The sequence below is a fragment of the Alternaria infectoria genome (assembly GCF_024043175.1).
Source record: "Alternaria infectoria strain BMP 0036 chromosome Unknown scaffold_4, whole genome shotgun sequence".
Taxonomy (NCBI): Eukaryota; Fungi; Ascomycota; class Dothideomycetes; order Pleosporales; family Pleosporaceae; genus Alternaria; species Alternaria infectoria.
The window spans coordinates 1,092,053-1,113,647 of NW_026250693.1; the positions used below are offsets into that span (position 1 = coordinate 1,092,053).

Sequence of the window (21,595 nt, forward strand, 5' to 3'; positions counted from 1 at the left end):
CTCATAGCGAAATTCTTCTCCCTACATGTGCGTCTTTCCTGAGCCTGTGTCCATGACCACAATGACGTTGCCGTTCATGCTCTCTTCCACCATCTCAGCCTGATAACCTCGCAGTTGGAACGCCTCACTGGGCACAGCAGGAGGGGCTTCAGCATCGTTATCATCTTGCATTGGCGAATCCATTTGTAAATCGAGATGATGCGACACAAGTTAAAAAGCGTTGAAAGTCACCAACTTGGTGTTGGGTCTCAGTGCTCAAAGGCGACAGGGTGCTAGCTTGGCCGTGTTCTGACCGCGGACAATCGAAATGCAGAACCCCTCACGTACTTCTATCTGCTCTCGTTGTTGCACAAACAACCCAATTGGGTTTGTCGCGTCACTGTCTACGAACCAATGGGATCAAGTATTAGGCATTTCAAGACATCATTTTCGTAAATGCTACATAAGTCGCTTCATGCCCTTAGCACCAAGTCCATCTGTACCGACTCGGAGCAGGATGGTGCTGTGTCATAACCTTCTACCTCTACAAGTTGGTGAGGTAGTCCTCAACTTCGGACGGGCTCAACTTCCTGAATCGCGGTCCGACGGCTCCCTCGACACCCTCAGTACCAAGCAGCCTCTCCTCTGGCGGTCCGACAATGCCAATCTCAACGGTCTCGCCGTTCATCTCTCCTTCTATGGTCTCCTTGAGGGTGAGCAGGGCGATATGGATGGCGTCTTCGAGCTCGAGACCGTCGGTGTAGCGCTTCTCCAAGAAGGTCTTGGCGCTTGTCGCGCTCTTTCCTATGGCCGTAGCCTTCCAAGGGAAATAACTGCCGCTGGGGTCGACCTGGTAGAGACTTGGTCCGCCCTTGAGGATTCCACCAGTCTTTCCGCTGACCTTCTTCTTCTCTTCGCTCGTCTGCTCTTCGCTCTTGCCTTCGGCCTCAGGTTCGATACCATCGTCCCATCCAGCAATCAGCAGACTGACACCGTACGGCCTGACACCTCCAGACTGTGTAGCCTCCTGCATCACTCGCGCCACATCCTGTACTAATATCCTTGTGGGTGGGTATTCGTTGTAGACGCGCTTGTAGCCGGTATGTGAGACCTTGCGAGCCTTGTCGACGAGAACGCGGTAGTCAGGACCCATGCCCGAGTAGACCATACCGATGTTGGGTGTTATGAGACTGATCTTCGATGACGATTGCGAGTCGATGAGCGGCGATGACGATTTCTTCTCGGTAGCGAGGACAATGCCGTTGGTGGCTGCGAGCTCTAGTCAGCGCTGTTGGGGGGCTAATGAACGATATAACGCACCCTTGATTCCTAGTGAGGTAACACCCTGGTTGACGGCGTTCAAGGCATACTCTGTTCAGGTATTAGATGCTGTCTGCTACAAGAAGGCGGGAATCGTCATATCCCTGGGCCGCGTACCGATTTGTACCAGCTTTCCGCTACATGAATGTTAGCAAACATGTCGTGCGTAATCGATAGCGCAGTGTTTACCTGGGGGAGAAAGTGGTCAGGGAGAAGGAGTATCGGTCCGCCATGACGGTTGCTTGACAAAATCTAGAGGCGGTATATAGGAAGGGGCGTAGTCGGCGGCGGGAGGACGTTCAGTGGGGTTGGTAGACGACGCGGGTACTGGAGGCGATCTGCTAGAGCTCCAGGCTACCCAGAGCTTCGTCGCCGGAAGCGCCAAGACCGGCGCTCGGCGTAACCACAGTTCCGGTTTGTCTGAGGAAGCTGCAACCCCGAATTCTTTGAGCTTCCAGAACTGCTCCTCTGCATCACCACCCCGTTTACAACATCCTGCCACCGTGGCCCTAGTGTCATACCGCCCAAGGAGGCGGTGTCGGAACATGATCCGCACTACCGAGACACTTAAGTTGGCGAATGTCTTCCCCGCGGCTTCCTGATTGATCACTTCGTCATCTCATGCCTACCCACATGCTATATCACTGGTAAGAGCTGCATTAACCTCCGCCTTGTACCTTTACAGTTTCACACCCCGCCATGTCTTCTTCGTCCGGATATCAGGCCATGCCAGGCTGGTACTGGCCTGATGACGCGCCCAAGACAGAACCCGCCCACGCGACATCCCCCTCCACAGGTTCCACATCGCAACCGCCACCTTCAGCCACCTCCAATACTAGCGACAACTCCTCATCGCAGTCGCACAGCTCAAGACGCACCCACTGGCCGCCCAGACAATGCAGAATCTGCCTCGAGACAGTTCAGCCGACATTCAATGTTCCCTCACAAAGCCTTCCTGGCTTCTTACAGTCGTCCAACGTTGTGTACGAAGATGAAAGTGGCCGTCTGATCCGTCCATGTATGTGTAAGGGATCATCCAAGTATGTTCATGAAGCTTGTTTGCAAGCTTGGAGGCATGCAGACCCTAGCTATGGGCGTAGGAACTACTGGCAGTGTCCGACTTGTGGCTTCAAGTACCGACTTGCGCGTTTAGGAGTTGGGCGTTTCATAGGCAGCGCTGGTATGTATTCCATTTCACTTTAACAGAGCAGTGCTAATATGGACTATAGCTGCTCAGGTTGGTTTGACTGCCATTATATTGATATCCATCGTGTTCATCCTCGGCTTCTTTGCAGATCCTATTATCAACCTGTATCTGGACCCATGGAGCCTTTTCTCCCCCTTTTCCTCGTCGGAATCTGACTACGCTTATTACTACGAGGATGAGTCGGCCACTTGGTACGAGCACTTTGCGAAAGGCTTCGCTAGCATGGGTGTGCTTGGTTTCTTGAAAGTCCTCATCGCCAGCCCACTATCTTACTTCAGGATTGGAGGCGGTCGAGGTCGAACGACCGGTCGAGACAGATATGAGCAGGTCAGCTGGATCATCATCCTCATCGGTGTTGGCACATTTCTAGCGGTACGTGGAAAGCGATGAACATTATTGTGCAAATGCTGACAATGACCAGGCAGTATACAAAGGAGTCCGTGTATGGAGTCGCCGAACGCTTGAGAAAGCTGGCGAGCGTGTCATGGATGTCCAAGGTGACAATGATGACGATGACGAATAGCCATGACTGAAATGCATGCAGTCGCTTTTCGGTTTTCCTCCACTCAATGCTTGGTTCTACACTTTCCAAATTCCGCACTTTCTTAAATTGCCACAAGTTATTCCTCAATACTGTGTCGATTAGTCTACGTGCGAAGATCGAACCAGCCCACGACCTCCATATCGACATTGCGCGTTTTGTGCTCGTCGGCTTTGTGGAACGTGGAGCTACCTGCCATTGGCACTCATTTCGTCTACCTTGCCTGCTCCTGGAGCATCCTCTCTGTGGCTTGAACGAAAACAGGCCTTTGGCACATCTTATCAAAACTTGTAATGAATTAATTCTTGGGAATCACAAATGAAATCGCGCGCCCCCTTCATCACTTGCTAGTGACGCTGCCATCTATGAATCCCAAATAACGCCATGGGGTATGTACCTCAGCTAAGATATGCTGCGAAGCCTGCCCGTCTATAATGGCATTGCTCTGCGATACCATACGCCCAAACCAAACCGAACCCAACTGTACCAATCCGATCCAACCGTGAACAAACGAGAAAAAGTACAATACAATATATAGGCCCAGGGTATCAATGTAGAATATTAAAAGCCACCTCTTCTCTCTCTCTTTTTCTTTCACCTAGTGATCGCCCAAACCGGGCTTACCACCCTTCATAAAGACACGCTTGGTCGCACCAACCTTGCCTAAATCACCAAATTCTGTCTTCTTTCCCCCTACAGCGCTGCCAGGGCGACTGTCACTCCTACTGTCGGTGCGCTCGAAATTTGGATGGCTTGAGGTAATGACGTTGCTGCTCACGGTGCGAGCCTGCTTCATCATGCCCTCTATCCACTCCAGCTTCTCGCCGCTGAGATCTAATTTCTTGGCTGATGGGCCCGCCATTCCGACTTCCCTACCCTGCCAGGAACTGCGAGACGAAGTTGTCGAGGGTATCGTCGGGTCTTCAGTAGTGGCACCTGGTGTTCCAGGAATAAAGCTGGGCATCGGCGGTGGCGCTTCGTCGCTTGTCAAGGCTAGACCAGATGACTTGACGGGTGTGGTGGATGGGCTGGCCAGGGGAAAGCCAACGCTGATGCGTCTTTCCATCTTACTCGCCCTGCTGTCAGGTCTCGTCGGCGAACTATCGGGGTTCTTCACCTCCAGTCCCAGTACCTCAAATTTGCCTTCGCTTGCTGTCCTGCGGCCGTGGTGCTCAGCGTACTGGCGCAGGTACTCGCCTAGGTCAGACCAACCACCGCCGACACGCACCATGACACGCTCGCCATTCTCGCCAACGCGGCGGATGAACAGCTTGATTGGCTGTTCTTTGCCAGGTTGTGTGAGATGATACAGTTTGATGTCGTTGTCGCCTCTCGCAGCTGCAGCCGACCTCCGTCCTGAAGCAGCGTTGTTCAACTCGAATTCAGTCTTTGCAGGGGACAGTGTGAGCTCAGGCGACTTGAGGCCGCTGACTGAGCGAGCTGCGCGTAGATATCCACGACTACTTTTCGCGAGAAGGCCACGCGCCGACTTGACTTCGGGCGCATCGGGGCCTGGGCCTGACCTAAGCCTAATGTGGGCGGGGATAGTCGTGAGGATGTCGGAGATCTTTCGCTCAAGTTCTTCGGCGCTGTTGTTAGCCTTCTGAGCAAAGTGCGTCGGTGGCCATGGAGCGCTTGATGTGTCATCAGCAGTGGTAGTAGTCTTGACTGGCCGACGCTTCGCCATGGCTGCATTCAGTTCAGGACGTGGCGCTCTCATAGAACGGTTAGTGGCGTTCCGGACTGAGGGAGACTCCTCGATGGTACTAGGTGGGCTTGAATCAGGCGACATATCTGTGGACAGCGAACTAAGACTGCCTCTCCATGATCGCGGCGTTTGAGGAGGCTCCATAATGGGGCTGTCCTGTCCATCGTTCTTTGTAATCGTGGGATTGCCGAAAAGCGCCAGAGGTTTGGGCCTGCCTTGTAAAGATGCTTGGGATGAATGGCCGTCAGTCTCTGTATGGATGGCGACTTCTTCGGGGCCCTCTTCAAGATCGTACTGTACAACCGTGTCGCCTTCTTCGAACTCCGAGTCTTCGTCGTCTGATGCCGGTCCGGGTTCGAAGCTCATCTTTTCTAGATGTGTGGTCGCAGTAGGGGACTTCGATGGTGACGTGAAACCTTGTGCCAGCTCGTGTTCGGTAACATCGGTCTCACCCGAGACTTGTCGTGCGTTGCTGGAGCCGATGGAGGTATGAAGTGTTGAGTTGCTGCTGCTCGATGCGTTCATGGCATAGTCTCCAGAGAAGATCCCACGCTGGGGCGCACTGAAGTAGTCATCCTGCATGGCGTTGTGGCGGCTGCTCTGCGAAGCAAGCTTCGGTGGCGGCGATTGGAGTGTAGATGCGACAGAGTCGATTCGAGCATTGAGAGCATCCAATCTGGACGTAGTAGCGGATTGCACAGCCGCAGTGGGTGCGACAATGGACACATCGTTACCAGCATTGACTGATGAGGATGCTGTTGTCAATACCCGCTCGCCGCTTGTATGCGCAGTCGTACCCGCATCGACCTCTGGTTGTAGCGCAGGTTCAGGGGCGCCCTTCTCGGTAGTGTTAAAACCTTCCGCCCGTCTCCGAACCTCGAGATCGATTATCCTTCTCCTTGATTCGTGTTTCCATTGCCCATAGTCATCCTCTGTAGTTTCAAAGACGTCTATCCAGTGCTCGGGTAGACTGTCCTCTTGTCCTTCGAGTGTATCGAGCATCTTGTCTAGTTGCCTACCCAAGTCGCTGACTTTCTGATGAAGCACAAGCGATATGGTATCTACTGCCTTTTTCCACTGCTCAAATGCAGCGTCGGACGTGTCTGCTGGTGCCTCGATGGCATCCCAGCCTAGCCGCATGGCTTCTTGCGCCGTATCGAGTTCGCGGGTGTAACGCGGGGCTTCGCGGAGGATGGAGACGCGGGCGGTCCACGTGCTTAGGCGGGCTTTGAGCTGGGCGTGGTGCGGTAGGGCGGATAGGAGGGTCTGGGTGATGAGAAAGGAGAAGTCGTCCATGACCTTGTAGTGCTGGCGATTGGCCTCGTAGCCCGCAGAGGACGGCCTCGACCTGCCTGCCGGGTGCATATCCAGCACGTGCTCCTTCAGCTCTTCGACATCAAGCTTCAGCATCTCGTCGGCGATGTCGTCGAGGCGCGCCTCGTGTTGCTCCACCTCGACCGACAGCATCGAACCCCAGTATTCTAATGGCGGCATGACATTGCCCATGTCGGAATCGGCGACGTGCTCCCTGATGCGCAGCTCGATGCTCTTCCTCCTCTGCTCGCGGACCTGGGCGCTGGGCTGCTCGAAGCTGCCCGACCACCCCCATTGCTCAATCTCGGCGCACCATATCTTCAGCCGCTGCGCAGCCTTTGCGACGCGCGATCCCAGATCCCTCTCGGCGGCGGTGAGAGTCTCGATGCAGGAAAACATTTTGTATTCGTCGCGTGTTGTGTCGAACGGCATCGGCTTTTGTGTGAAGGCGCGGAGGGTCGTCTCGGGCGACAGGTCGCGGAGGCGGGTCTCTTCCGAGCTGCCATACGTTCTGCCTCGTCTGCCGGCGGGTGACATGGCTGGTGATGGGACGCGACGGGGTGTGAGGGGCGGGATCATGCGCATAGGCGACCGAAAGACGTCCATGATGGCGGTTGGCAAAAGTTGAAAGAGCGACTGGTGACAAGGAAGGTACAAAGGAGACGAGTCTCAGACAGAGAAGGTGCGGCTGGCTTTGTCGCTATCAATGCGACGGTCAGTAAATCGTGTCCTTTGTCTCCTTCCTGTTGCCGCCGTGTTTGCGCTGCCGGCAGCCCAATGTTTATTGACTGACGCAGTCTTCGCCGAACATCTTGCGCCGTGCACTCTTGCATTGGTTCACCCGCCTTTCGATATGACTAAGCCCAAAAGCGTGCTAGCCGTAGATCACTTTCGGACTCGACTCCTGCGCCCTCACCAACATCGCGTGTTATCGCATCAAATCTGATTAAGATGGTACCTTGATGGACCGCAGAAAATACTTAAGTGAGATGCTCCGCTCGTCGTTCCTGAGCTCTAGTTCTGTCTCTTCTACGCTGCCAAGTGCATCGCGGAATAAGGATGCGCCCATCACGCGTCTCCGCACTCCCCCGCATTCAACTTCACCCGACCATCCTCTGCTCTGTGCCGTCTGCGCAGAACCATATTATACTTTCCACCACCGTTACTTTTCTTCGGACGGCTTTCGGGTCAGCCTCTGGCGACGTGCACGGAACGGCGGCGTCGGTATGCGCGCTTTTCCGATCCGCTATCTGACCGTCAGATTTTGACCGCAGAAGATACGTGCATCGAAGCGGCATCTCTTCCTCATTTCAGAAGCTACCCCACCACCTATATCGTCATTCTTCTCTGCCAAGCACCTTAATGCTCCGCCCCGCGTTCATATCTCTTCGACCTTCCGGAGTGCGTTAGCCAATTGCCTGTATACCTCGCGGTTACGCAGTGCCTGCGTCCAGCTACAGCTACCCGCATGTCGGGATACGATGGCACGAGAGAGCAGGGAACTCGCCAGGTTCACCTGCTCTCAGTAGAAGCAGCTATCCTCGGAATGGAAGCCTTGACGTTATCGTACCGAACGCCGACGGAACTGCCTGCAAGTACTTAAAGTACCATGCAACCTATCGTTGTTCGGTACCCTTCTGCCTCTGTGAAGTGTGCATTTGTCAGTCAATATGAGAACAGCACTTCTAGCGCTCGCTGCCATTGGCGCTCAAGCCTGTCAGCGTGAACGTGCATTCTTCCATCACCCGCATAAGCATGTCAAGAGACAATCCGTCTTCCCTCCAGCTTTGACGCCCAATGAAGAGATCTTGCTGAACTCATTTGATTCCGTCTCGATATCGGAATGGTCATACTACTACAGTATGGCTCTCGGGCTCGATACAAAGTGTGTGCTAACAAAATGCAGCTCATGGCCAGCATTTGGCCGGTCAGAACGAGTCAATGGGTATTTGAATCCGTTCCCGGACCGATCCGACATGCAACTAATCCTTGACACAGCACAGTGGACGGCTGACAAATGGTCTGAATATGGCTTCACGTCAAGGCTCGACGAATACTGTATGAAACTGTTGATAGTCGTTGCGGCGGGCACTAACGAGACGCAGATGTCTTCCTCAACTATCCTGTATCAAACTCGCTACAACTTACCTATTCCAACGGTAGTACTTACACTCCGACCCTCCTGGAAGATGTACTGGAAGAGGACGAGACCACCAGCTATCCCAACAGTGTCCCCGTCTTCCATGGCTACAGCTTCACAGGCAACGCATCTGCAGAATACGTTTACGTCGGAAGAGGCCAACAGGTCGACTTTGACCGCCTCGAAGCTCTTGGTGTCGAACTTGAGGGCAAGATTGCTCTAGCAAAGTACGGTGGTCCATTCCGTGGGCTAAAAGTAAAAAATGCACAGGATCACGGCATGATTGGTGCTGTGATCTTCACCGATCCTGGTGATGACGGCAATATGACTGAAGGTGAGCGTGTTTGACCTCTTCCCAGGACTACCCATTAACGATTTTCAGCGAAGGGAGTGGCTCCATACCCCTACGGCGGAGCGAGGAATCCTTCAACCGTTCAACGCGGATCTGTCCAGTTCTTGTCTACGTATCCCGGCGACCCAACTACTCCAGGCTACGTCTCCAAGCCAGACTCCCCACGCGCAGATCGCACCGACATCACCCCGCAAATTCCGTCACTGCCTATTTCCTGGATTGAGGCTCAACCGCTTCTCCAAGCCCTCAACGGCTTTGGAACTAACGGCACCGAGGTCAACAGGACGCGTTGGGTTGGTGCTATCCCTGGCGTAGACTACTTCACTGGTGAGGGATCCGGCGCATCGCTTTCAATGAGCAATGTAATGAACGACACCTACGGTACCATCTGGAACGCAGTCGGCATCATCAACGGTACGAACGAAGACGAGGTCGTCATTGTGGGCAACCATCGTGACGCTTGGATTGTTGGTGGTGCTGCCGACCCCAACTCCGGATCCGCTGTACTCATCGAACTTGCCAAGGCATTCGGTGCTCTTGCCGAGACAGGTTGGAAGCCAATGCGAACCATCGTTCTCTGCAGCTGGGACGCCGAAGAGTATGGTCTTGTTGGAAGGTAAGACTAGAAAATCACATGCACAGCCAGGATACTAAATACTTGTAGTACTGAGTGGATGGAGGAGTATATCCCTTGGCTGAAGAACGCCGCAGTGTCCTACCTTAACATCGACGTCGCTGTCAGTGGACCAATCCCAGACGTTTCCGCAACCCCAGACCTACACGCCATCGCCACCAGCCTGATGAAGAAGGTCGTGTATCCCTACCGCAACGACACCGGTCTCACCATGTACGATGTCTGGTCGCACGAAAGCGGTGAAGTCGGTGTACTCGGCAGTGGTAGTGACTATACCGCTTTCCTCCACCGTGGTATCGCATCCATCGATATGGGTGCTGGCGGAGGTCAGTGAGATTTCTGTACAAATGTATAAGACAGATACTGACTTCATACACCCATCCCTAGGTCCAAACGATCCCGTTTACCCTTACCACAGCAACTACGACTCCTACCACTGGATGGCCACGTTTGGAGACCCTGGCTTCGTCACCCACAAGGCGATGGGCCAGTTCCTCACTCTCCTCTTGTACCACATGGTATCCGACCCCGTCCTGCCCCTCGAGCCAGCAGATTACGTCTCAGAGCTCAACACTTACCTTGAAGCTCTTGAAACGGACATCAGCAGCAGCAACTTCACCGTTGACCTTACAAACCTCACTGCCGCTATCACTCAATTCGAAACCTCTGCCCAGGAGTTTGTCGATCTGAGAGATCAAGCTGTTGCTGCGAATGACACGGAGCTCATCACTGTGCAGAACCACAAGGCGAGGGACTTCTCCCGGGGCTTCACTTCGCAGGGTGGACTGCCTACCAGAGAGTTCTATCAGCATACTATCTTCGCTCCTGGGCGCGATACTGGATACGCGCCTGTAACGTTCCCGGGTATCACCGAAAGCATCACGTTTGATCAGGATGCGGAGTTGGCGCAGGAGTGGGTGCAGAAGACTAGTGACGCGATTTTGGTGGCTGCTAGTATCCTGAAGACCTAGAGAGTCGATCTAAACGCAATGCTGCGATGACGAGTTCGGTGGTAGTGGAGGGTGGAGGAGATACCCTAGTAAAGGCCTTCGTAAGGAAGAGATAAGTCGTCAGTAGTAGAAAGAATAATGATAATGTATGCTGCAGACTCCAGACCTCACCTCTCCCTCTACTTCACAACAGCAAGCAAGAACCCATCGTAGGACTTCTCCCCCACCGTCTGCAACACCACACCATCCAGCCTCTCATCCCTCCCCACATTCTCCACCACCCTCTTTGCCCCTGCAATCCTCGGATCATCCGTCTCTTCCGCTAACTGCCCCTTGCGCACCACATTATCTACAATAACACATGCACCCGCCTCACACATACCCAGCGCTATATCCACATAGTTCCAGTTATTCTCCTTATCCGCGTCGATGAAGACGAAGTCGAATTTCGGCCTCTTGCCGTCTTTAACCTGCTGTGCTAGAGAAGGAAGAACCTCCATACCAGGTCCTAGTATAACGTCCACTTTGTCTTCCAAGCCCGCGGTCTGGATATTCGACCGTGCGACATCGGCGTGGTGGCTATCGACTTCGACGCTTGTTACGCTCACGTTGGGGCTGGCTGTTGCGAGCCAGATGGTGCTGTATCCGCCCAATGTGCCTACTTCGAGGATGATTTTGGAACGTGCGAGGCGTGCGGTAAGTTGGAGGTATTTGCCTTGGGAGGGCGAGACGGCGATGTCTGGGAGACCGGCTTTCTGGGAGGCGTCGAGGGCGTGTTGGAGGGCGGATGGGGAGGGGCTTGTGCGCGTGGAGGGGTGGAGGTGGCCGAACGAGTAGGTGTCTACGGCTGTCCATCGAGGGTCTTTCTCATGGGATTGACCTGGCTGCGGCATGGTGAGGATGCTACTAGAGCTTCGGGTATGGAAGTTAGTTGATGGTTAGTTACGCGTTCTGGATGCGCGGATTGACGCGTCTTTATAGAGAGATCATGTCGGTTCAGTCGGGCATGCCAGATGTGACTCGTATCTCATAACGCATCTGCCTAAAGAGCATTAAGCAATCATTGGATAGCATCGAGGCGGGGTGGTGGAAGAGCATTCAGCCAGCTCGCAGAAGCTCGCTATGGGGCGATCTGATAAGCACAACTCCGAGCTTCGATCTCCGATATCGCCGAGCATACGCAAGCAGTCCACGAGGCAAGCACGCGAACCAAGCAACATCAACAGAGGGAAAGTAACGATTGTATCATTCAATACGCCTTCGCCATCTCACCTACATACTCATTGATCGCCTTCCGAATATCCACCTTCTTCACAGCCTGCAGGTCCTTCAACCTCGCGTGTGAAGCTTGGTGCGCGAGCCGTCGCGCTTCCGGGGGCAGGGGCGGAAGTCCTTTGTTCACGTCCAGCGATGTGACACGCGTTACGTGCTTCAATGGGCTAGGCCTGTACGGCCGGTGGAAACCATATGGCATGATGTTGGTCGAGTGAGTGCTGTAAGGCCTGGGTCTGCTGAAGCTAGAGTTGTGACTCACTCTTTGGGACTTGGTGTCGCTAGGCACGCTTTGGCTTGCGCGATGGCTGTTGAGATTTCGCATGGCGTTGAGGATGTGAGCTGAGGTGGATAGATCTGGTTGGGCATTTGACGCGTCGGCTTGTTCCCTGAACGCAGGATGGCAGTCGTTGGCTGATATCTGGCTTGCGCCAGAAGCTCGTAACTTGGCGTTGGAGAGTTTGGCTTGCAACTTCTGGTCAAACTTCCCCACCAGAGTGGTGTTCATTGTGGAGTGGGATGTTGTTCTGCTGATTCGCTTCCAGAGGCCTACAGAGGATTCCTTAGGACCTGGTGAGTTTGGTCGTGTGTTTTCTTGGAGGCTGTCGTATTTCCTCTTTGGCCTCAGCCAGGATAACATTGTAGGTCTCATCCTGGTGACCTGCATACCAATTTCCGCTTTCGAAAAGTCGACCGAGTCAGCTGAAGAATCGGATGAGAAACATGATCGGGATATCTCATGGTCTTCGCTGGAACGTCGATCATCAGACTGGTCTTGATCTTCGACATCATCCTGTCTGAGTGGTGGCTCCGTCGTTCCATTGATCTTCACAGTCTCTGGAAGATTTGAGGGTTGGGGTGGACCGTGGTGGCAGACGTCTATGCCGTTGGACTTAAGAACTTCCGCTCCGCAACTTGGCTCACTGGACTGAACTCTATCGTTTCCAACGCCGCTCGTTGTTGAAGCATGCCCTTCTTTCCCGAGTGTCGACACGTCCCATTCAACAATTCCCGATCGACGTACAGAAATCCGCCATGTACTGTTGCGCGCGTCCGATTCCCCGACAGCTGTAACCTCTTCTTCCACGAGATCATTTTCCGGGAGATTGCCATCATCAGGCACATATCGCGATACAAGCTCTGCAATGTCGTCGAAGCTCAGGTTCTTATTGCGGAGCAGGTAGGAGAACCTGAGCCAGTCCAAGTCGCTTGTCGGGCCGAGGGTGACTACCATTGGCGTGCGTGGAGCATCAAGTTGAAGGTCTTGGAGGTATTCGTGTTGCTTCCCTGTCTCCGTGCCGGTGCACTTGTCGCTCTTAGACTTCGGCGTGGTGTTCTGATGGACTTCTAAAGCACTATCTTTTCGTCGGCGACCTCCGCCACAGGATTCACAATTCGCCCAGCAGCCAATATCTTCACCATCGCCGCCTCCCCGAAGAGGCCACATGTCGCCGAAAGTATGGACAAACGGCGAAGGCGAAGATGCCGGCGAGTCGACCTTGCGACGACCATCAAGAAACCTCACCACTCTAATAGAGTCATCGTCGTTACCGACGATCTCATTCATCAATGGCCATTGTTCCTCCTCTTCCCCTCCACAACAGCTGATGCGTTCCAATTCTTTCAATGCAGCTTCGAACCCTGATCTAGCCTCACTGAGCAATCCTCGATCGGGACGCATCGTCTCTCCTTGGTAGACCGCTACGGATCTCACTCTTTCTCCTTTACCGCTCTCTTGCATCTTGCACCGCTCTTCACGTAACCTGATTGCGCACGGTCCGCACCGTACCAGCGTGTATATGGGCCAGTCTTTACTCTGTCCCTCGACTTGCTTTGGATCTATGACTGTATGTAAGACTCCCTTCTGGTCAGCTGGCTTTGAGACTTGAACGAACTCGTCAGGATGACCGCAGATATAGGCACGGCGAAAAGCGTATGGATATGCTGGGGGTGCAGCTATGTGAGTCGTTACAAGCTCAGTCTGCACTGCTACTACTAGTGGGTTCTTATCAGCCATGACTCCTGGTAGATAGTGGGGGGTTTGCCGCGGTACTACTCGGGAAATAACAAGAGTGAGGAATGACACATACAGTTGGATGTTGGTGTTGCAGTTTGTTGGCCACGCGGTCACTATGTTCGGGGCCGACACAACACGATTGTGCCACCTCAACGACAACGACGCACCGCGCACCACCGTGACATAACAGTCAGTATGAAGAGCGGACTTTGCAAACATTTGAAGATGCAGCGACGTCAGTCGTCTTTGTGAGGCGTCGACGTTACGCCACACATCTCGTTCCGTCGATTTAGCGTCGTTCGGGATCACCGTGACTAGGGCTATGTAAGGGTTGAAAGGCTTTTCATTCAATACTATTGAACCCGCCGTAGCAAAGTTCATTATTACGCTGTAACAGGTAACGCCATATCGCCATGTCCATCTTTGTGACGCATCCGTCCCCCGGATATCGGATGTGCAAATGACGCTTCTCCAAAACGACAACGCCGCGCTTGCTAAATGACCAGAAAATTACAAGAAGATCTAGAACCACACCGTTCTCGATAACATCCTACGCACTGTAGTTTTGTCCCGTACTCACGGCTGCATATCCGGCTGGCGCGTGACCCATATATCCCTGGGGGGCCAGCGGATCGTGGCTTGACATCGGGGGGCTTGTTATCGGCGGAGTAGCAAGCGGCTCCATAGCGTAGCTTTGGGGCCGCGAGTGGTATTCTGTGCTTTGTGCCGTGAGTGGCACCATGTCTTCGGGTCGTGTGCTCCACCGTGCCGTATTGCGCATCTCTTCCAACCCCGCGTCGTGCGGCACATGCCCGTGTGCCGCACCCGTCTCGTGCACGGATCCATGAGGACTATGTCCGTGTCCGTGGTGTCCGGGCTCTTCGTACTCCAACGCATATGGTTTCCCGCTCTTTTGGAGTTTCCAGTTGCAGTAGATTGAGCTTAGCTTGTCGCTGACCAGGATGAGGAAGAGGAACACAACGCAAATTGGTAGGAGCGCAGGTGACTCAATGACGGCATGCAATCGCTCGGTGTCGGCCATCAAAGCTAACATTGCGCCCCCAACGCCGAGGGTAAGACTGCGGGTTATGATGGACGTAAAGTCGAAGAGGTCGGCTTTGTGACGGCGAATTAACAAAAGAAATATGATCAGACAGACGAGAAGGAGGCAGAACGACGACCAGAAGTAGAGATAGACGAGCTCGAATCCTTTGAGACCGACCTCGAGGGGACTGTAGTCCTTCAGTTTGTCGACTGGTATCTTCATGCCGAGACCAGTGTATAGGCCGTTGTTGAGAAGGTGAGATACGTTCTTGAGTGCTCCGGGCCAGTCGTCATCTTCCTCGCCCATGTTGTACTCGGTGGTGTTTTGCTGAGAGCAGATGTTTGTAGCGTTACCGACACTCCAGATGGCCGACTGAGCTTGATTGTAGAAGCTCTTGGTCTCATACTTGCTGTCGAGCTCGAAATACTCCAAAAGGTACTGCAGCTTGTCTTGTAGTTTTTGGCCGTCGAGATGATCCGTTTGGCAGTATTGGAGGATGGAAGTAGTAACTTTCCTGGTATTTTTAGCAACGTAGCGGGCCAGAGCAACTTGCTGCGAGCCTTCCACGACACCGACAATAGCAAGTTGAAAGGGAAAATGTAGCAGTGACCAGATTTGCTGACGAATGGTTCCATAGTGACCGTGGGGAAAGTTGTCGAAGTACCTGAGTGCTGTTAGCTCACATGCGTCATATCTTCCATACCTGCATATACTTACAGAGCCCAAATCAACACAAGAACCACGATGATGCACATGATTAAGAAGCATCCCTCGACTTCCAACCCGTGCTTCCCCATCATCCTGCTAACCGTCTTTGTGACACCAATTGCACCCTCGCCAATGACGATGATTGTCAACAAGCTCATGCGCTCCATCAAGTGGGTCTTTTTGAAACTCATCATGCGCCAGAAGCACGATATAGCAACGACTGCGATGGCTTCAAGCACCATGACGACGTACCAAACAAGGTAGACTAGGCGTCTACGATGATCGCCCTCAACCTTGAAGGCGGGTGTCATGCCAGCGAATGCACCCATACTGATCGCATAGACGGCGAACATAAGAATGATCGGGAGGTAGATCTTGGTGTACTTCGCTCTCCAGGTAAAGAAGAGTACCACCAGATATTGGATGGCGAGAAGACCGCGGCTTATGACTAGGGTGTAGCATAGGATACGGAAGTTCTATGGGACTTAGTATATCTTCTCCTCGATGTGGGTAATAAACTTACAGTGTTGTTTCCTTGGCCTTTCGCGCTCGCTGGGTTGAACTGACTTCCGACTAGCGCCAGACCGACAAAGACGATGAATTGAATCGTTTTGCACACGCGCTCATAGAGCGAATCCCGCGCAAACCGTACATCGTGAAGTGTGATCTGGAACCAACACGACCACAATATGCCAAAGAAACCGATGTATGCCAGCAGATAGTCGATGTCGGTAATAGAGTGGTAGGCTGTAAAAGTCGCAAGATTGGCAACAAAGAACAAGTCGAAGAAAAGTTCAACGCTATTCGCTTCGTGCCGTTGAGAGAAGACGAGGTGTTCGTGATCGGCACCAACTAGCGGGGATTCGATAAACGGTGTTGTCTTGTGCAGCCGTCTAAGATGCTTTTCCGCATCAACATCGCGTTTGTGGCCGTGAAAAGTCCAGCCCATGATGCCAATTTCCCACAAAGTCGACGAGAAACAACCACAACTCAACTCCAACGGTCAGGAAAGGAGCAGCGAGGTTAAATCAAAGACAGACGGACAAGACTACCAAGACAAATACGAGCTGCTTTCGGCGCCGCAGTGAGTCTTATGCAAATCCCAATTCGCATACTACACGCGACACGAGATAGCCCCGCAAGCTATGGCGCATGTTCTATCTTGGGGCTGGAGGCCCAGGCCGCAAGTACGGTTCCGCCTTGAGTCCGCTAGCAACGGTACCAATAGCACCGCATAGCGGCGCGTTACACGGGTGTCGCTGGCGGAGCACGCATGGCGGGTTAGGTCGTGCTAAGCCGGAGGAAGCTTTCACCACCAAGCCTGCGCGGGTCGGGCTCAGCAGCAAGCCAGCGCAACAATGCTGACAGCGCTATCGTGAATCGGAAGAGCACAGATGCTGGAGTACTGGTTGTAGCGTACGTCGGTCCAATCATTGCCTCCACGTGAGGCTTGGCGCGCTGGTGTGTCGAATTAGACGGTGTGGAAGATAGGAGAGTCAGCTCAGCCCTGAGATCCGTAGACGGGCCGCTAGCGGTGCAGGCGTCCAGCGTCGAGTCTGTGGCGGAGGTGCCTCGCCAGCTAGCCTCTTCGTAAGACGAAGTCATCGCTGCAGCAGTTGAAACGCATCTTTTTGTCGTGCATTGGTAGAGGTGCTGCAGTAACACTCGTACGCAGCTCACGATCACCCGTCCGCAGCCGCTCAGCTCGGCGTTCTACGTTGCCTCTACAGCGCCCTTTTGCATCCACAACCTCTTTCCGGCAACCATCAAACCTCACCAAGCCTTGCGCAGATATCACTTCCTCCTCGCTCCCGGTCTTACACGCCCCGCTCACCCTTAGAAGCTCGCAATACTGGGCCGAACGTAGTACCCGGTGATCCAGAGGTGCATGCTCATGCACCTCACGCCCCATCTCTAACAGCTCGCCTGATGTGCTTACATGAGGCCCGCTATTTGCAGACGGGAGGAACCGCAAATACAGCCATCCTGACCCCCATTAAGTAGACATACCGTGCTTGCCTCACCCATGGACAAATCTCACAGATCGTCATGTGTCCTCCGACTTGGAAAACGTTGTTTGCCTGTAGTCACCGCAACAGTCACAACGGATGTTCAGAGAATATTGATATTGTATTGGCTGAAACCACATCCAGCAAACGATTTCTAGATCCACCATATGAACGCCGCGCTGATAGACAAGGTTCGGGGGGCCTTAGCCATGCAAGTATGCTGTAAAATGCAGCAGGTACGATGAAGTCTTCACTTCCGTATCAGACCAGTCCGTTCATTCGCGCCCTCGCCAATCTCCTCCTCTTCATCTTCGTCTTCGCTATCATCTTCGCTCCACCCTTCGGCTTCCAGTCCATCGCCACGAATACCGAAGCTCAAAAGGAAACCGAGGAGTGCGATACCAGCGAAAATGCCAAAAGGCAGGGCTTCACCTTTCGGCTTCAACTTGGTAGCTGCTGTGAAAAGCGAACCTGACACGAAGGGTCCGGCAGCGCGACCAGCAGCAGAGAGCGTCTGAGCGAGGCCATTCAGCGTACCGAGCACGTTGTGATTGGGTGCGGAATTGGTGATCTGCATAATGTCAGCATCCGTAGAGCGCGTCATGTTGGAATTAGAGTAACTTACCATAAGGAGTGCAGCTGTCAGGCCACCGACACCTGCAATCGTTTTGATAACCAGCACAACGCCGAGCTCAAACCACAACCACCCAGCACCCGTACCAATGCCCTTGTATCCGTTGCTCTCTTTGTAGCCCACAAACGGCATGAGACCGAAGGCTGCAATGAACAGCCCTAAGCTGACTCTGTACCCCATCTTGTTGCCCATCTTGTCTCGAAGCCTGCCAAATATGCCCACCTGGAACAGTATCGTTATAGCGCCTGCGAATGACAGAGATAGTCCGACAGCCTCAGGCTTCAGCCCGCGTCCGGTAGGTGGTTGCTCTTCTGCGAAGATCGGATACAGAGAATTGTAGGAGATGTTAGCGAGCTGGAATATGAAGTACGTTATGAGAAGCAGGACTGTGTCCCGGTTCAAAATCTCCTTCCGTGTAAGTTCGTCGCCGCTACTGTGTGGGAATAGTGTAGGCGCAGATTCCTCAGAGGCGTCGGATGCGTCGTCCTCGTCTACATCGTCCACACCACCGTGTGAGTTGTGGGTTTTGTGATTGCCTAGGAGGCGTCGTACGTAGGTAGGTCGCGTGGAGCTCGAGAACTGCCACATCCATGAGAACAAGTTGCCCAGTCTCTTTCCGAGAGGTGGCAGATTCTTGGCTTCTTCCAAACTCTCCTCCAAGAAGAGCATACACACTATCAGGTCTATCGCGAGGACGAGGGCCGAAAAGAGGTTCGGGAGGAGGTACGGGTAGGGATTCGACTGGCTCTTGTTGAACGGGTTCTGATAAAGCACCAAGAGTCCTCCTACGATCGGTCCCGTTATGCCACCGATACCGTAGACGACGGGCAGATAGGTAAATGCGCGCGATTGATTGCTTCGATCCGTAATCTCGCCCAAACACGTCGACACAACGCCAGAGTTTCCGTTGACCAAGCCCATCAGGGCCTGCACGAGTATAGCTTGCCATAGCTCCCTGCAGAAGCCAAAGGCCAGAAAACAGCACATGGTCAAAAATGTGCCCGTGATTATTACCGGCTTTCGTCCGATCTTATCCGACAGCCAGCCCCAAAAGAAATTTGTTGTGAATTGAGCCAACGCGAAAGACGACGCGATGAGTCCGACGTATAGACCTGTCTGTCCATCCTTGACAGCGGAAAACGATTTCGTCATCTCAGGCAGATAAGGGCCTATTGAGTTGAGCGCGGTTTGCTCGGCGAGAGCTATGACAGCTAGCACGATGAGCTGCTTGGTCGGTAGGGGCTTTTCATGGTGGGTATGGCTGCCGTCTTCGGATCGGTTGCCATCTTGACCGGACGGGGCGTCAGATGGTGGTCGGCCGCGGGATTTAGGGGGGATAGTTGGGAAGGTCGTGTAATCTACATGGGGATGTACCAGTCAGTATATGTCTCCTATCTATTCCGTATAGGATGTTACCTACGAAGCGTTGACCTGCGCGCATCAAGGCCTGGCCGGGTTGATGGCATCGTCGCGGAATGTACTACCTCTGTGAGGCCGAATTGCTATAACAAGCTTTCGCATGCATTGGGGCGCAGGGCTGTTGCTGGTTATGTCGACACTAACGCGCAGGGCTACACAAGAATGTCAGATAACTCTATAGAGGCGCGATTTGATGATGGGGTTCTTGAATGCAGGAGGCTGAAAGATGCGGTTCGCTGTGCAGATTTCAAGCTGGGATCACGCGCGGCTCAAGCTACGTCATTATCGCAGGAACCCGCTGGCTTGGCGCGAGATCTACATCCTCGATGCTGTCTCTCGATCACGTATCTGACTAATCAGTGTTTCCTTCACATCTTCATGTCGACCTCGTCTTTTGTTTAGACAGGTCCGATTGACGTACGTTGCGTTGTTTGCGACAACCCGTTGACCTAACCAACGACTTCACAAACATAGATCCCAGGACGTGCTTTCATCTCGGTGCACATCAAGCCATGTTCGCATGATGCGAACAGGCCAGGTGAAGCTTGGGAAGTGCGACAGGCACGGTGTGCATGCCGGTCGGCAGAGGAGGCTGGCGAATCCAGACACAGGACCCGGATGCACTCGTTGAAGCCGGTCCGCGAAAAGAAATACAGACTCATGCTGGAGCGCGACTACCTGGGACCGCGCTAGACGCACATCGACATTGCTGGCCCAAAGAACTCTAGCTACATGCATGCATCGCGGCACCTACTCGATCATCCGGCAGGCGCGTCGCGGACAGGCACATGATATATCCAAAGACCTGGAAGCGGCTTTCTTGGCATGCTGCAATACCATGATCCCCCACATTCCTGATTAATTATCGAAAGGGCTGACCGCTCATCCTCAATCTATTACGCCCTGGCGGCTCGCCAAAGCTATTGGACACCTCGCGAACACTGAAAGCTGACTGGCAATACAAGTCATCGGTGGATGCGGAGTGTCAAGATGATCACCAGTCGCTTAAACCTTGTGAAGTCGAAATCTTCGCAACTCGCTCATATCTTCTCAAACATTGGATGCCTTACGAAGCTGTTCGTTCTCGACATCGGAGTTGTGTGATCTCCGCATCCGCCTGATCCTCCTGTACCTCAATCATTGCTCGGCGAGGCTTATGAGTGCATTAGAACCAATACAACCATGCGACTTAGATTACACTGCAGCCAAAGTGCCGGCTTCGGGCATCCATGTGGAGATTTCGGTTTTAAGATGTTCAACGAAATTATGAGTATAAAAACTCTAGTGAATTCCTCATAGAAACGTCGAATAGTCAGAAGACCCAGTTCAGAGCCGCAGGTACACCGCGGTCTTTGTTTGAAGGCCTCTCTTCTACTTGGGTCCCCACTTGGTTGCCCCTTCAGATCTCCTCCTACTTTTGACTCGCTACTTCTGGTCCACTCTCTTCTGCACCTCAATATTTATCAACTACAAATCTCTAAACATGCGATACTCAATTCTGCTCCCGGCTCTGTTAGCCATACGCTCAACTCTTGCAAGACCGAGCCAACCCGAGATCGCCAACACCACAACTCTACCCACTCACTTCGGTCTACTCACGTTTCCACACTTCCAAGCTCTCGACATCTTCGGCCCCATGGACGTCCTTAACTCGCTCTTCATGTACTACCGAAACACATCCATTGTGCCGCAGTTTACTGTCTTCAGCAAGACCATGGATCCGGTGACGTCGGCCATGACGGCTGGAGGCTTTGGGCAAGAGATCATGCCAACCATGACTTTCTCAGGCTATTTGGATGGGTCTTCTCCAACAGACAAGGGGGAAATTGACGTCCTCTTCGTTCCGGGCGGTGGAGGGACTCGCAGAGATATGACCGAAGAGATCAACTTCGTCAAGGCTACTTACCCAAATGTACGTATCGCCTCCTCCCTGTCACTTCCAAGCATGAGCTGACTATTCCACAGCTCAAATACATCGTCTCCGTCTGCACCGGCGCAACAATCCTCTCACGCGCAGGCATTCTTGATGGCCGCAAGGCAACTACGAACAAGGCTGCCTGGCCCTGGGCTACATCAACCGGTCCCAACGTAGACTGGGTACCGACTGCGCGATGGGTCGAAGACGGCAATATTATCTCAACCAGTGGAGTTTCTGCAGGTATCGATGGAACGTATGCGTTCGTTAGTCGCGTGTATGGCGAGGAGGTTGCGCATTTCTTGAGTTTGGCGTTGGAGTACAACCGTGAGTTGGACGCGCACCATGATCCCTTTGGTAAGATTTGGGATGTTCCGGGTGCTACTTAGATTTCTCAATCTCGAAAGAGGGATTGGGTAGTAGTAAGGATC

General features: G+C 53.3%; 8 protein-coding genes across 8 annotated transcripts; 3 read left to right on the forward strand and 5 right to left on the reverse strand.

Annotated features, from left to right (window-relative positions):
- Nucleotides 1-523: 523 nt before the first annotated feature.
- Nucleotides 524-1,532, reverse strand: PCA2 (putative proteasome subunit alpha type-2; the record flags this gene model as incomplete). Its single annotated transcript, XM_051494767.1, has 4 exons — nucleotides 524-1,248; nucleotides 1,300-1,350; nucleotides 1,417-1,436; nucleotides 1,489-1,532. The coding sequence occupies 4 exons, from the start codon at nucleotides 1,530-1,532 to the stop codon at nucleotides 524-526; spliced, it is 840 nt and encodes a 279-aa protein (XP_051355060.1).
- An 809-nt stretch (nucleotides 1,533-2,341) lies between these two features.
- J4E92_003370 (uncharacterized protein) lies at nucleotides 2,342-3,029 on the forward strand (the record flags this gene model as incomplete). Its single annotated transcript, XM_051494768.1, has 3 exons — nucleotides 2,342-2,432; nucleotides 2,529-2,878; nucleotides 2,928-3,029. The coding sequence occupies 3 exons, from the start codon at nucleotides 2,342-2,344 to the stop codon at nucleotides 3,027-3,029; spliced, it is 543 nt and encodes a 180-aa protein (XP_051355061.1).
- A 616-nt stretch (nucleotides 3,030-3,645) lies between these two features.
- J4E92_003371 (uncharacterized protein) lies at nucleotides 3,646-6,675 on the reverse strand (the record flags this gene model as incomplete). The annotated part of the gene is made up of 1 exon (XM_051494769.1): nucleotides 3,646-6,675. The coding sequence occupies one exon, from the start codon at nucleotides 6,673-6,675 to the stop codon at nucleotides 3,646-3,648; it is 3,030 nt and encodes a 1,009-aa protein (XP_051355062.1).
- Nucleotides 6,676-7,537: 862 nt separating this feature from the next.
- On the forward strand, nucleotides 7,538-10,166 carry J4E92_003372 (uncharacterized protein; the record flags this gene model as incomplete). The annotated part of the gene is made up of 8 exons (XM_051494770.1): nucleotides 7,538-7,664; nucleotides 7,855-7,929; nucleotides 7,976-8,014; nucleotides 8,068-8,127; nucleotides 8,175-8,543; nucleotides 8,592-9,177; nucleotides 9,226-9,521; nucleotides 9,583-10,166. 8 exons carry the CDS (start codon nucleotides 7,538-7,540, stop codon nucleotides 10,164-10,166), a joined length of 2,136 nt encoding a protein of 711 aa, XP_051355063.1.
- Nucleotides 10,167-10,324: 158 nt separating this feature from the next.
- On the reverse strand, nucleotides 10,325-12,651 carry J4E92_003373 (uncharacterized protein; the record flags this gene model as incomplete). Its single annotated transcript, XM_051494771.1, has 3 exons — nucleotides 10,325-11,029; nucleotides 11,680-12,210; nucleotides 12,442-12,651. The coding sequence occupies 3 exons, from the start codon at nucleotides 12,649-12,651 to the stop codon at nucleotides 10,325-10,327; spliced, it is 1,446 nt and encodes a 481-aa protein (XP_051355064.1).
- A 1,333-nt stretch (nucleotides 12,652-13,984) lies between these two features.
- Nucleotides 13,985-16,136, reverse strand: J4E92_003374 (uncharacterized protein; the record flags this gene model as incomplete). The annotated part of the gene is made up of 3 exons (XM_051494772.1): nucleotides 13,985-15,143; nucleotides 15,197-15,663; nucleotides 15,711-16,136. The coding sequence occupies 3 exons, from the start codon at nucleotides 16,134-16,136 to the stop codon at nucleotides 13,985-13,987; spliced, it is 2,052 nt and encodes a 683-aa protein (XP_051355065.1).
- Nucleotides 16,137-17,446: 1,310 nt separating this feature from the next.
- J4E92_003375 (uncharacterized protein) lies at nucleotides 17,447-19,296 on the reverse strand (the record flags this gene model as incomplete). The annotated part of the gene is made up of 3 exons (XM_051494773.1): nucleotides 17,447-17,767; nucleotides 17,822-19,188; nucleotides 19,251-19,296. The coding sequence occupies 3 exons, from the start codon at nucleotides 19,294-19,296 to the stop codon at nucleotides 17,447-17,449; spliced, it is 1,734 nt and encodes a 577-aa protein (XP_051355066.1).
- A 1,589-nt stretch (nucleotides 19,297-20,885) lies between these two features.
- Nucleotides 20,886-21,553, forward strand: J4E92_003376 (uncharacterized protein; the record flags this gene model as incomplete). Its single annotated transcript, XM_051494774.1, has 2 exons — nucleotides 20,886-21,161; nucleotides 21,215-21,553. 2 exons carry the CDS (start codon nucleotides 20,886-20,888, stop codon nucleotides 21,551-21,553), a joined length of 615 nt encoding a protein of 204 aa, XP_051355067.1.
- Between the last annotated feature and the right edge of the window lie 42 nt (nucleotides 21,554-21,595).